This window comes from Tenrec ecaudatus, chromosome 3 (assembly GCF_050624435.1).
Source record: "Tenrec ecaudatus isolate mTenEca1 chromosome 3, mTenEca1.hap1, whole genome shotgun sequence".
In the NCBI taxonomy this organism is placed as follows: Eukaryota; Metazoa; Chordata; class Mammalia; order Afrosoricida; family Tenrecidae; genus Tenrec; species Tenrec ecaudatus.
In genome coordinates, this window is record NC_134532.1 from 63,902,879 (window position 1) to 63,916,876 (window position 13,998).

Consider the following 13,998-nt stretch of genomic DNA (forward strand, 5'->3'; position numbering starts at 1 on the left):
GATGAACAATCTGGAGGAGAAAACAATGGGACCAGCAGTTCCAGGGGGACATGGGATAGGGGAGAGGTGGGGGGAAAGGAAGTGGTGTTAACAAACCAAGGCACAAGAGAACAATAAGTGATCCAAAATCGGTGGTGAGAAGGGTGTAGGAGGCCTGATAGGGCGTGATGAAAGGTAATGTAACTGAAAGGAATTAGTGAAACCCAAATGAAGGCTGAACATGATAGTGGGACAAGAGGAATGTAAAAGGAAATAGAGGAAAGAGCTAGGAGGCAAAGGGTATTTATAGAGGTCTAAATAAAGGCATGTACACATATAAATATATTTATATATGAGTGTGGAAATATATTTATGTGCATATATGTATAGTTTTAGTATTAAGGTAGCAGCAGGTGGACATTGGGCTACCACTCAAGTACTCCCTCAATGCAAGAATACTTTGTTCTATTAAACTGGCATTCCATGACGCTCACCTTCCCGACACAATCGCTGAAGACAAAGCGGGGTACATAAGCAAATGTGATGAAGAAAGTTGATGGTGCCTGGCTATCAAAAGATATAGTGTCTGGGGTCTTAAAGGCTTGAAGGTAAACAAGAGGCCATCTAGCTGAGAAGCAACAAAGCCCACATAAGGAGAAGCACACCAGCCTGTGATTATGAGGTGCCGAAGGGATCAGGTATCAGGCATCAAAGAACACAAAATCCTATCATAGTGAATGAGGAGAAGTGTGGAAGGAGACCCAAAGCGCATCTGTAGGCAATTGGACATCCCCTTACAGAAGGGTCACGGGGAGCAGATGAACCAGTTAGGGTATAGCATAGCACCGATGAAACATATAATTTGCCTCTAATTCTTTAATGTGTCTTCCCCTCACTATCATAATCCCAATTCTACCTTACATATCTGGCTAGACCAGGGGATGTACTCTGGTAAAGATAGGAACTGGAAACACTGGGAATCCAGGATGGATGATCCTTTCCGGATCAGTGGTGAAAGTGGCGATACCAGTAGGGTGGTGGGAGAGTGGGGTGGACAGGTGGAACTGATTACAAGGATCTACATATAACCTCCTCCCTGGGGGACAGACAACAGAAAAGTGGGTGAAGGGAGATGTCGAACAGTGTAAGACATGACAAAATAATAATTGATAAATTATCAAGGGGAGGAAGGGGGGAAAATGAGCTGATGCCAGGGACTAAAGTGGAGAGCAAATGTTTTGAGAATTATGAGGGTAACAAATGTACAAATGTGCTTTATGCAATTTGTTTGTATGGATTATGATAAGAGTTGTTTGAGCCCCAATAAATGATTAAAAAACAAAAAATGTGCTGAAAAACTCGGCTTACATATGAGTATATATGGTAACCATTTTAATAAATAAACATTTTTAGTTCTCTGTGTGCATATTTTGTAAAGCAATGTTAGTGTATTAAAAAATAGCACTATGATTTTATTTTGGTATTAAAGTTTATTTGAGATTAATTTTATCTCTTTAAATACAAAGTTGATGGCTTTAATAGAAATACGTTTCATAGCCTCTCTTGCTCTGTGGTATTGCGAATACACACTACATAGTTTACATTCCTTAACAGCAACCTCTCTTTCCCCTTTTAGCACACACGCCCCTTCCACTGCCTAGTAGTTTCATTTCCACAGGTGCAGCTGAAATGGCACCCTTCCCTGAAAGGCTCCCATGATGTCCTGGTCACATGTAATCATTTCAGTTTTACATGAATGCAAATTATACAAGGACATTCCATTAGTCCATTGGCATTTTAATGTCATAACCACAAACTAATTGCACTTAAGTGATTTTAAATAAATTTGTGAAAAAAATATAAGGTGAAAATATTTGCTCAATGCTAATGTATTAAATTAGTCTACAACATCAATAATCATAATTTATACCAGAACATGGAACAGAAATTTTATTAAGTTGCATATTTATACTTTTCTGCTGTATTTTGTTAGACGTTATTTTAAACTCATTGTTTTCCTTTCCCCTTCTTCTCCGTCTGTCCCCTACTGTTGATCTGCTTGAGTTATTTAGGTCGCCCAAACCCAAACCCATCAAGCTGATTCTCATTCATGGAGGTCTTATGAGACAGAGAGGTCTGTCCTAGAGATCTGTCCCAGGCGGTCAGTTTTTACTGTAGCAGGCTGGCACACCCGTCTCATGGGAACTACTGAGTTTGGGTGGCAACTGAATGCTTCACTGCGGAACCACCAAGAGTTATTTAGGTGGTAGTAACATTTATTTCCGTTGTAAAAAAAAACCCCCAAAATACCCCCCGAAAACTACATTTTTTGGCTTCTCTTGATAATAGCACCTTCTTCTCAGTTGGTCTTCTCAAAAGTTAAAGAGAAAAACAGCTGCTGACTCTGATTGCCATTTGGAAGTAATCAAGAGAGGCAGCTGCAGGTTGTAGCTCTTTATCTTCAGGTTCAGAATTTGACCTTTTTCTCTTCTGTGCCCCTCAGCCTTATTTCTTTTTAAAGATTGTTTCAAGTTAACATTTTAAAATTGTTTTAGTAGAAACGTCTTTGTCTTACTAACCAGCATATTGGTAAGGCTTTTGGTCTCTTTTGATGTGGTTAAAAAACCTTTTATTAGCTCCTTAGTTGAACAGGAGTTTTTAACATGATTCCATCATAGGAGCTCCTTAGGTTCCTAGCTATGATTGCACTCTATTTCTTATCTTGTACTTGTTAATAACTTTCCTTAATTTCCTTTTGGGAATTTACAATTGATTCAGTAATATGAAACTTTCCTTCTGCTTCAGCTGTCTGTTTTGTGTATCCTTGAGGACTTGTATCAGCTTTCATTTATGTATTTTTTAATAAAGAGCAGATCAGATTTGGGCCGGAAGCATGTATGCTATTCCGCTGTAAGGAAAGGCAAACATTGTGAATACTGCATGAGGTTGATGGCCTTAGGGAGCCTGTGGGGAAGGGTAAGCTGCATGAGAAATCCACCTCGGGTTACCAAGGTAGAAAGAATGAATGTATGAATTGGGAAAGGGTGCTATCTGTGATTTCTATTTTCTAATTAGTTTTGATCCATTCATAATCAGATCTAACAGGAGATATGAATTTTCTCTACTGGTCATTCATATACTCCACAAGTATTTGTGGCCATACTACTTTATGGTGGGCCCCTTGAATGTGGTGGTGAACAAGATTGAACTGATTTCTGACGTAATAGAATTTAAGTCTAGCGTGAAAGACAGATACTAACACATAATTTACGTGGTTACTGTATTACATGATGCAGATTACATATGAATGAATATTAACAGTTAGCATATGATTAATCTTGAGGTCTTCACTGCCAACAATTTCAATAGGTGGCTATTCAATTCTATTTGCATTTCCCTTTATCACAGTATTGACCTCAAAAGGCTTTCTCCATTTTTCCATTTCCTTATTCAGTTTATTACTTTTTTGTTAGAATTCCTACACATTCATAGCTATTTGAGACACATATACACACATACAGTTAGTAAACCCGTATGTATTCATTTAGACTATTTAGAAATAGGACTAGGAAAATCCTCTTCTAATCCAAGACAGAGTTGACATACAGGTTAAGAGACTGTAATGTTATGACGTGAATGCTGGATTATGGCGTTTTAATATGAACTTTAAAAAAACATTTTATTGGGGACTCATACAACTCATCACAATCCATACATACATCAGTTGTGTAAAGCACATCTGTACATTCTTTGCAAAGAATTTTCATCATTTTCAAAGCATTTGCTCTCCACCTAAGGTCCTCTTTTTTTTTTTTGCTGCTCCCTCCCCAGTCACCCCTCCCTCAGGAGCCCTTGATAATTTATAAATTATTATTTTGACATATCTTTCCCTGTCTGACATCTCCCTTCACCCCCCTTTCAGTTCTCCGCCCTCCAGGGAGGAGGGTCACATATAGATCCCACTCACCCTCTACCCTCCTAGTATTGCCCCTCATACCCCTGGTCCTGAAGGGATCATCCTCCCTGGATTCCCTGTGCCTCCAGCTCCTATCTGCACCAGTGTACATCCTCTGCTCTGTCCAGACTTGCAAGGTAGAATTCAGATCATGATAGTTAGGTAGGGTGGGGAGAGGAAGTTTAGGAACTGGAGAAAAACGAGCTTTTTAACAAAATTCTGTTTTTCTAATACAGATCCCTCAGATCAGTTCTCTTTCTTTTTGTATGCATCTCATTATTTTAGAACACTTCTACTTTTGTTTCCTTTTGTGTTATTCCAGCTTCGGTTTTTCTTCAAGATAAATTCCAGATTTTTAACATCCATACTTAGGATCAATAGTAGGTTTATTTTAGAGAGACACTTACTATTACATTGTCAAGAAGGAATCAAAGAATTATTTGCTTTGAACAGAGTAGGTTGATTTTGATGTATTTAGGAGGTTTCATACTGCTGATATAAACCTACTTTGGGACTCACTCCCTCTCCACTAACTCTCTAACTAACTCACTCACTCTCTCACTAACTCTCTCACTCACTCACTCACTCACTCACTCACTCACTCATTCACGCTCCCACTAACTTACTCACTCTCTCACTAACTCACTCACTCTCCCACTCACTCACTCTCTCACTCTCCCACTCACTCACTCACTCACTCTCCCACTAACTTACTCACTCACTCTGTCACTAACTCACTCACTCTCCCACTCACTCACTCTCTCACTCTCCCACTCACTCACTCACTCACTCACTCTCTCACTCACTCTCCCACTAACTCACTCACTCACTCACTCTCTCACTCTCCCACTAACTCACTCACTCTCCCACTAACTCACTCTCTCACTAACTCACTCACTCTCTCACTAACTCACTCACTCTCCCACTAACTCACTCACTCACTCACTCACTCACTCACTCACTCACTCACTCTCTCACTAACTCACTCACTCTCCCACTAACTCACTCACTCTCTCACTCTCCCACTAACTCACTCACTCTCTCACTAACTCACTCACTCTCCTACTAACTCACTCACTCACTCTCTCACTCTCCCACTAACTCACTCACTCTCCCACTAACTTACTCACTCTTCCACTCACTCACTCTCTCACTCACTCACTCACTCACTCACTCTCCCACTAGCTCACTCATTCTCTCACTCTCCCACTCACTCTCTCTCACTCACTCACTCACTCACTCTCCCACTAACTCACTCACTCACTCACTCTCTCACTAAAAAAAAAAAAGAAAAAAAACCTACTTTGGTTTTCCAAATATTATATTTTAGTTGATATGTGTTATCTAGTATGTATGAACCATGCCAATGCTCTTACTTTTCGCAACAAATACTGTTCCAGTAAATGGAGGATGTTACTGGGAGTAGATAAAATGCTATTGGGCTTTGTTGACTTAAAGTCTTTGTTTTGATTCTGTAGGTTCAGTTAACACTCTACACTTACCTGTCCACGGAATTCATTGGTACGGCCAACATATACAACGCCATCCGGAGAGTTGGGACCGTGCTGCTCATCACACATACACTGAAGTACTACTACTGGGCAGTGAATCCCCAGGACAGAAGTGGCATCACCCCAAAAGGATTAGGTATATTCTCTCTGTCTGTTATGTTGTATGGGGTCTTCCACCGTTCATGGAAAAATTTTATAATCTTTTAATTTCCTTTCCTGACAAATATTTTATATATAGTGTGTGAGTGGGTGGGTGGGGGCATCAAATAATTTATATAAGAATATATATAATCAGGATTTCATTTTTATTTTCCTGTTTTTACCTATACAAATCATCATGGCAAAATTTGAATTTTACTGATAATTTTAGGAATTTGTTTTAAAATGTGGTTGTCATAAGTTAATGACATATTACAGGCATGCATCATTTTATCTCACCATAGTTTAGTGTGCTTCACAGAGATTATATGTTTTTCAAATTGAAGTTTTGAGGTTACCTTTTGTGGAGCAATCTAGTGGCACCATTTTGCCAATAGCATGTGCTTACTTGGTGTCTCTGTCACATTTGGATACTTCTCACAATATTTAAAAAATTTCACGCTGCTATTGCCACTTAATAGAATATAGTATAGCATAATTGTAACTTTTGTATACATTAGGAAACAGAAAAGTTGTATTACTCACTTTATTGCACTATGTGCTTTATTGTGGTGATCTGGAATGATCTTTGAGGCATGCCTGTATTCTTAGGGAAGAATGGTTCTTGTAGTGGTGAGAATAATTTGGGGAGAAAATATAACTGATGATGATTTTTGTATGATGATTATTTTAAAGCACTGATTTTGAAACGAGACTTAGTTATTAGCGTGGATGCTGAGATCACTTAGCACAGTAAGATCGATCAACTGTAGTTTTCTATAGATACTAGTTTATTGGGGATTGGAGGTTTCTTAAAATTGTACAATTTCAGTAATTACAGTTTTGTATAGTTACAACTTATTTACTTGAAGGGTGTCATGCATTTATTATTTCTGTAGTTTACGCAGGGGTCAAAATAAGATTTTTTTCCAAAGGTGGCTCTTTTGTTGTAAGTATGAAAACTCTTCAAAGAGTTGGTAAAATTATATTATCTTTCCATTTTAATTTTTTCAACAACTTTTTGTAGTACCCTCTTGAATCAAAACCTACCTCAAACTGAATTTTTATAAAAGGGAGTTAATTATCTGATAAACTTGCAATTTTATAGCCCTAAGATGCTGTTGTCTCACCTCCAAGTTCTTCTTTTGTGGCGGTTGCTTTCACGTACTCTCTTTCTCTGTGGTGTAGGCAGCAACTCCAGCCTTTTATTCTGATGACTCTACATTTAGTAAAGGAGCATCTACTCCTGGGATGCTTTTCTGACACAACCCCGTGGCTCATTGACTCTGTTTAGATTATGTGCTAATAAAATTAAGGGTTGTGGCTTGAAATCAGGAACAAGATGCATGCATGGGAGTTGTACAACGTATGTTCCAGTTGTAGTTGAAGGCTTTGGCTGCTCAGTGGCTTACAGAGAGAAGATTGCATAATGTACAATATTCTACATAATTTTCAAATGCATTTATTTTCAGAGAATGATATCAGTAATTTTTAAAGCCACCAGGACCCAGAGAAATTATATGTTCTGTTTATAGTGGCAATGTTGTGGCAGATGTAGAATCAGCTCAGAATTTCGGATGGTGACTTCCTGGTGCTGTGGGTACATCATACAGGGTCTTGCATTGTGATAATTGTAACTCAGCAATCACCTCGAGAAAGTCTCATCCTTTATGCGAGAGAGCTGGACAAACTCTGTGATTGAGTTCCAACTCTTTAAACCTATTCATTGTCTAGGAATCATCATGTGGAACAAATTTAAACAATTTTCTTCTATTCTAATTGATCTGTTGAAGGTCATGGTGGTCCTGTGCCTTGGTGGTCCAGGAACCAGCTGTAAATAGTGATTAGTGGGAGAAAAATTGTAGAATTTGTGAGGCAAACAGGTACTGCATTTAGGATCTTAAAACAATGGGTGTTTGGTTTCAAAAGCCTTCTACTTGGGAATGATGTGTTTGAGACATGAAAATTGACTTAATGTGAGCCATGTGTGACCACGGAGCCGTGCATGAGGAGGAGGAGGAGGAGGAGGAGTTGTTGTTGTCAAAGGCAGTCAATGTAACGATTCCTTGTTTCGGGAATGATACTGTGTGCTGCGGCGTGCTGCTCAGTTTCCCTTTAGCTTATACACTGGTAACAGTAAAGAAATAACTCTTTTCATACTCAGTTCACATATGAATGTTCAAATTCAAAAATTTTCTGTTCTACTCACTCCCCTTCCAAATGTCTGTTATGTTACTATTCTCCAAGAGTCTTTTAAGACAAAATGTAAGTTCCCTTTGTTATTGAATGCGTGTTTTATCTGTAGCCTCACTTTATGTTTTAGAAATCCTTTGCTCCTTTCAAAGAGCAAAGCCCTTCATTGTAATTGGAGCATAACCTATTTAGGAGGTTTGCAACATTTCGTATGCAATTAATTGCATGTGATGGTCAGTGCTTGTCTTTCCAGAGACATGGAATGGAGGTCACTGTAAAAGACTGCCCTTTGCATTTCTGATAGCAAATGGGAACGAAATGTATTAGGAATGGGGGTATTAAACAGCTTTGATATCTCTGGCATACTAAGTGTTTGTGGGGGTGTTTTTTCCTTCAAGATGGACCACGGCCTAATGAAAAAGAAATACTTTCTTTACGAGCTTTCTTGTTGATGTTCATTAAGCAATTAGTGACGAAGGTGAGTCCATATTGTTTATCTTGTATGATACTGCGTGTGTTGTAGTTTATAATTTCTCATAAAATGCTGTCTTGATTTATTTACTCTTCGTTACTAAAATACACTTGGGAAAAGTTGTTTGAAAGATGCTTGTTTGCTGTGGTCATAAATGAGTATTAGTAAATGATTTCAGACTTGGAGTCGACAATTGGATTGTATCTGATTAGTTTGTGCTGGGGATTGAGTATGCGTGTTCTTTCTTTCAGCAGATATGCACCGAGCTTCTGTTAGGTACCAGAGCCAGCTGACTCCCTAAGGAATTTTCATTTTCAGGGACCTCCTTGTAGCTGACATTAAGACTTTGAGAAATAGTATCCGTGTGTAAATGTACCAGATAGGTGTATTACTCTTTGTAAGTGATCCTACGCTGGCTCTTTCAATCCTTCCATTGAGGCAGTAAGAATTACACTTTTGAAAAAGTGTTTCACTTTTGTATGACAGCAATATATACATGTACTTGATGATAATATTTAACTTCACATTTTTATATTGTTTCATTTTGTATTGTTTACTACAACACTTTGCTGCCACAGAATATTGTATCATATTTTGACCTAGCTTTTAATATTGTTTTCAGATTTGGATATCTTATTTTTATTTAGATATTTTCCCTCTGGGTTATTTTGTTTCCTTACCCAGTGTGTGTGTGTTTAAATTTTTTCCCATATTTTAGTTATCTTCATTATTCTTTTCTGAAACTGTAGTTTGTTTTATAAATTGATAGAACTAAAAAATGTGTTTTCCATTTTTAGATACCTGACACTTATTACTTGGTAATTTAAGGAACTGATTATTTTATAGTTCAAATTTTATTTTAAATGGGAAAGTTGTCTTCTGTGTTTAGAAGAGTATTAAGTGTGAATACCAGGTCTTTTGGCTATAGCAATTAGTTATTGCTGCCTTCTTTAGGATTCTGCAAGATTAGTGTGTATCTCATAAGGTGCTCAAAACAAGATATCAGTGTTTCATCTGTTTTGACTACTGTCTTATATACTACATGTCTTTTAAAAAAACATTTTATACTACATGTCTTAAAGTGAGTCTCAAGATTTTTGTTTCAAATTTAGAATCTTTGTGGTACGTTATCTTGTTATATTTATATAACTTGTTCACTTAACAAATCTATACTTATGTTTCCATATAAAGAATTTTTTAATGGAAATTAAGATCCATATAATATGTTTTTAAAGGATTCTGGAGTAAAGGAAGATGAACTACAGGCCATTCTTAATTATTTACTCACGATGCATGAGGTAATATCTTTATTTTATATTTTGGGATTTTAGTTTTTCAAGGTAGACTTTTAAGCTGTTTCAAAGTAAAAATTAAGCCATGCTAGTGATATACTGTAATCAGCATAAATGTGTCTATTTAGGAACTAGATGTTGGGAACCTTCATATATGTATTCTTTATGACCACAAGATGGCTCTACATTGAGAAAAATAATGACAGACTACAAAGTATGTGAATGAAATTCACTAGGGTAATAATAAAATATACCACAATGTACTTCCAGTGTAATTCAAAGAACCAGGGTTACAAATGGAAAAAACAAAATGTCAAAAATGCTTGTATTTTAAAATTCATAGTAATAATTTTCCTTTGGTTTTCATGTTAAAATATGGTTTAACTAAGTAACTTATTTTTTATAGAATTTTTCAGTGGCTACAATCAGTTTGTCCAGTTGTTACAGTCAGTTTTCAGACAATCTTTTTCTACATAGACTCCTTGATATCATCCCCATTGTACCCCACCACTGCCACCACTGTGAAAGAGCTTTTTAAATGATACCGTATATACTCATGTATAAGCTGAGTTTTTCAGCACATTTTTAATGCAGTTATTGTGGTTAAATTAGGTGCCTCAGTTGATATTCAGGTCAGCTTATACTCGAGTATGTACAGTAATTTACTGTTGTATAATTCATGTCTTGTGACACTGTATAATTTAATAATTCCTTCTTTAATCATTGTTACACAAGAGAGAATGTTCATGTCTGCAGTTCTTAATTGGGACAGAAAACAATGAGTATATTTATTGATTATATCATATTTTATTCAAACATTAATGGTTATGTATTTTCTCTTTTGAGTAATAGATCTTTTAGTTATTTTTAGATTTTTCTCACTCAATGTAATATTTGAAGATTTTTTTCAAATGAATTTTCTGGGGTTCTCTTGTTATCTTTTTGTTTATTTTCTTATTCACTACAAGGGACTGAATATGTTATAAGAAAAGAATTGGCTATCATAATGATCCTTAATTCAGATCTTTTAGACTCTCCAAAGCACTACTTTTCCATGGGCTCACCTCTTTAGCTCTAGATCATCTACTTAACTAAGAATTCGGTATTCAAATAGCCTCCGTAACAGAATAACAAAGCAGAGAAGAGGTAGGACATCGGAGGTAACTCATTGTTGTTAGCTGTTTTGTCTTTTCCCTTTTAGAGCAGTATTGCCCCAAAGTTGCCTTAATGTTACCATACACCCGAATTATCAACAAAGGCTTTGTAAGATTTTGTTGAAGAATTTTTGGGGTTTGGGACTCGTGCCCCTGTGTTGATGTTCTGTAAATGTTACCGTGTTGCATCATATACAGCCATATGTTTAATTAATAAACATTTATTGTCATCTACTTTCTTAATACTGATAATAGAGGGGCGGGGAAAATATTGATGCAGATGATATGGAAACTATATAGTTTTCCATTCTCAGATATTATTTAATTTGGAAGTAGTTTGTTGAAAAGCTCAATGAACAAAGTATATTACGTTACATAAGTGTAGGAAATGATGCATGCTGCCCCTACCATACTGTAGGAGCCTGGCACAGTTGCCAGTTGAAACCACCAGCAGTTTCGTGGGGGAAAGACCGGGCTTTTTACTCCTTTGACAACTCCAGTAGCAACCTTGGAACCTCCAGAGCATCGCTATGAATCCGCATTGGCTGGATGGCAATGAGTTTAGTTTTTTGGTACCATAACCTACATTTTAAAATCCTGAATTCATTGTGATTGAGTTAGTTCTGCCTCATAGGGTTTCCCAGACTGCAAATGTTTATAGGCGCGGACAACCGCGTCTTTCTTCTGTGTGGAGTGGCTTGTGGGCTTGAACCTTCGACCTTGTGATTAGCAGCCTGTAGTGCCATCAGGTCTCCTTTAACATACCTTAAAATATGGTAAGTTGTATGATGACAAACAAGGAAGTAACTCAGTTTTTCCTCCCTTATGCAAACATTTTAAAGAAAAACAAAATCCAAATCAAAAGAAAGCCCAAAATATCCTGTTATGACCAAACTACTATTTAATAGAAAATATTTTAAGAAATCCTGATAAAGTAGGAGGGGCCTTCAAGAAGTTCATGCAAAATGGAATTAAGAGACAAAAGAATTTCCATTATCTTTTAAGTTGATCTTTCCCTGAACATTTTGAAGCCCCTTTCATAACAAGCTTTTTATTTAAGATATTGACTAAATCATTGATCTCTGTCCTAGTTCCCTGGTGCATTATAACAACAATACTACATGTTAGATGGCTTTAGCCAGTATACATAAACTCAGCCCCCCATAGCGTAGGAGGCTAGCAGTCCAAACTCAGGACACCGTCTTCAGGGGCCTGTGGGGAAAGGCTTGTTCTCTGTATTGGCTCAGGGAGAAGGGCCCTGTCTCCTTTGATCTCCGTGGGCTTAGAGCCCTGTGGAACACTCCTCATCTCGTGACATCAGTCTTCCCGTGGGTCAAGGATCTCCTGGGGTCCAAAGGACACCCTGTGCTTCTGGCTCTCGTTCTTAGTGATGCCGAGATCCTCTTTCTCGGCTCATTTCTCTCTGCATCCTTCTCTGCATGATGAAAGGCGATGCAGGGCACACCGTAGGTAGGTAGGAAGAGGGTGTTTTGCACCTTACTCTAATCCTCTTACACCTGCTTTGCTGATCTCCTCAGCTCACATCATTGGGAGGATTACAGCAGCATATAACTGCCATACTACCAAGAATTATGCCTTAACCAAGTTAATTCATACAAGGAAGCTTCAAAACTTTCTTGTGAAAAGTCCGTTCTTGTTCAGTTCCATCTTTCCACAACCTTTTTGAAACCTCGTATTTGGGGGGACTCAGCACAATCCCTGACAGTCTACATTTTGAGTGGTTATGTTGTTGTTAGTAGCTTTCAGGCTGATTCCAACTCATACTGAACCTGTCTTTGACCGGCTCGCCCTGGTCCCCTGCCGTTCTCAGTGCCTGCTGTACGGGAGACCATCCCGGCCCTCACAGTGCCAGTCCATCTTGGCGAGGGCCAGAGAAAAACAGAAGGGAAATGCTTCATGAAATAGAGTCAGTTTTTGTACAGGTGGATATGTGTTTGTGAGGAACACAATTTAAGAAAACCGAGTACCGTATATACTCCAGTATACGCCGACCTGAATATCTGCCGAAGCACCTCATTTTACTACAAAAGCTGCATTTAAAAATGTGCTGAAAAACCTCTGCTTATACTCGAGTATGTAGGTCTATGTTTTAGATATTCCATTTTTTAAAAGTTGAAATATGTTATTTCAAAATTATTCTGCTTCAAGTACGTTGTTTTTCTCCCTTTATGAAACAACGTGTGTTTCTGCCATGATTTTAGGATGACAATCTAATGGATGTCCTGCAGCTGCTTGTTGCGCTTATGTCTGAACATCCTAATTCTATGATTCCTGCTTTTGACCAAAGGAATGGGTTACGGTAAGTATTTAGAAGAGCAAGTTTTAATAAGATGAGTTTGAAAATATGGACAGATTCTTATGTATGACAGGTATTATTAACGCATATGAATCACTTGTTTCGTGTGTTATATTTTTGAATGACTAATTATAGACTTATTTTTAGTGTTGAAAATACAGCAGCACTTACGTTCATTCAGCGATTTCTTTGAGCTGTGCATCTATCCTTGTGGTCCTTTTCCAAGTCCTCAGTGCCCTCTAAGAACTTTTAACATGTCTCACCGAGCAGTTTTGATAGAGATTTTTTAGTTTCTGTCTTCTAAGAATATCTTTTCTCCCCTATCCTTCCCCATGTATATATTTTTCTGCATATAAAATTCTATGTTGCTAGCCCCTTTCCTTAACTTCTTAGATATGTTGTTTCACTCTCATGAGATATTTATGGTCATTTGAATCTTTGCTTGCTAAATATAGTGTACTATATTTATGTACTTGCTTTTAAGACACTATCTCTTTTTTTCTTCACAGTTTCATTATGCTACATTTGATGATTTTCTTTTTGATCAAATTTGAGAAATTTTCTATTTTTTTTATGAGGGGGAAAAAAGATTTTCCACCTGTATTTTCTTCATTTCATTTTTGGTGTTAGTGCCAAGAGTATCAGAGCTTTCGTTAGAGTTGCACGCGCCCTTGATGTGTGCCTTTTGTCGGCTTCTCTGGAGCACCAAAGGAGTGGAGTGGACACAGGAAGGGGCTGAAGGAATTTGTGGGAAAGTCTTTCCCCAGGAGATTCTGTGGTGGCTCCTGTGGCATAACTCAAGCTCCTGGGCTCACATACTATGTCTTTATTGACTTCTCCCTAACATTTAGGTCCTAAATGAATTAGCAATCGGTTGATCATAAAATTGTGGCTTGGTAGGAGAGAGTGTTCAAGTCCTAGCAGTTTCAGAGTTCTTCTAACCTGACTGACAAGCAACTTACAGACTAGAGAGTAACGTGGGGGAAC

General features: G+C 37.7%; 1 protein-coding gene across 2 annotated transcripts in view; it reads left to right on the top strand.

Moving 5' to 3' along the window:
• Positions 1–13,998, top strand: part of LRBA (LPS responsive beige-like anchor protein) — a 706,055-nt gene that overhangs the window by 128,698 nt on the left and 563,359 nt on the right. For both annotated transcript variants that reach the window (XM_075543710.1, XM_075543711.1), the window contains exons 14-17: positions 5,413–5,581; positions 8,175–8,254; positions 9,484–9,546; positions 12,917–13,014. In XM_075543710.1, the coding sequence (XP_075399825.1) occupies positions 5,413–5,581; positions 8,175–8,254; positions 9,484–9,546; positions 12,917–13,014 (410 nt within the window). The remainder of the gene's footprint in view (positions 1–5,412; positions 5,582–8,174; positions 8,255–9,483; positions 9,547–12,916; positions 13,015–13,998) is intronic.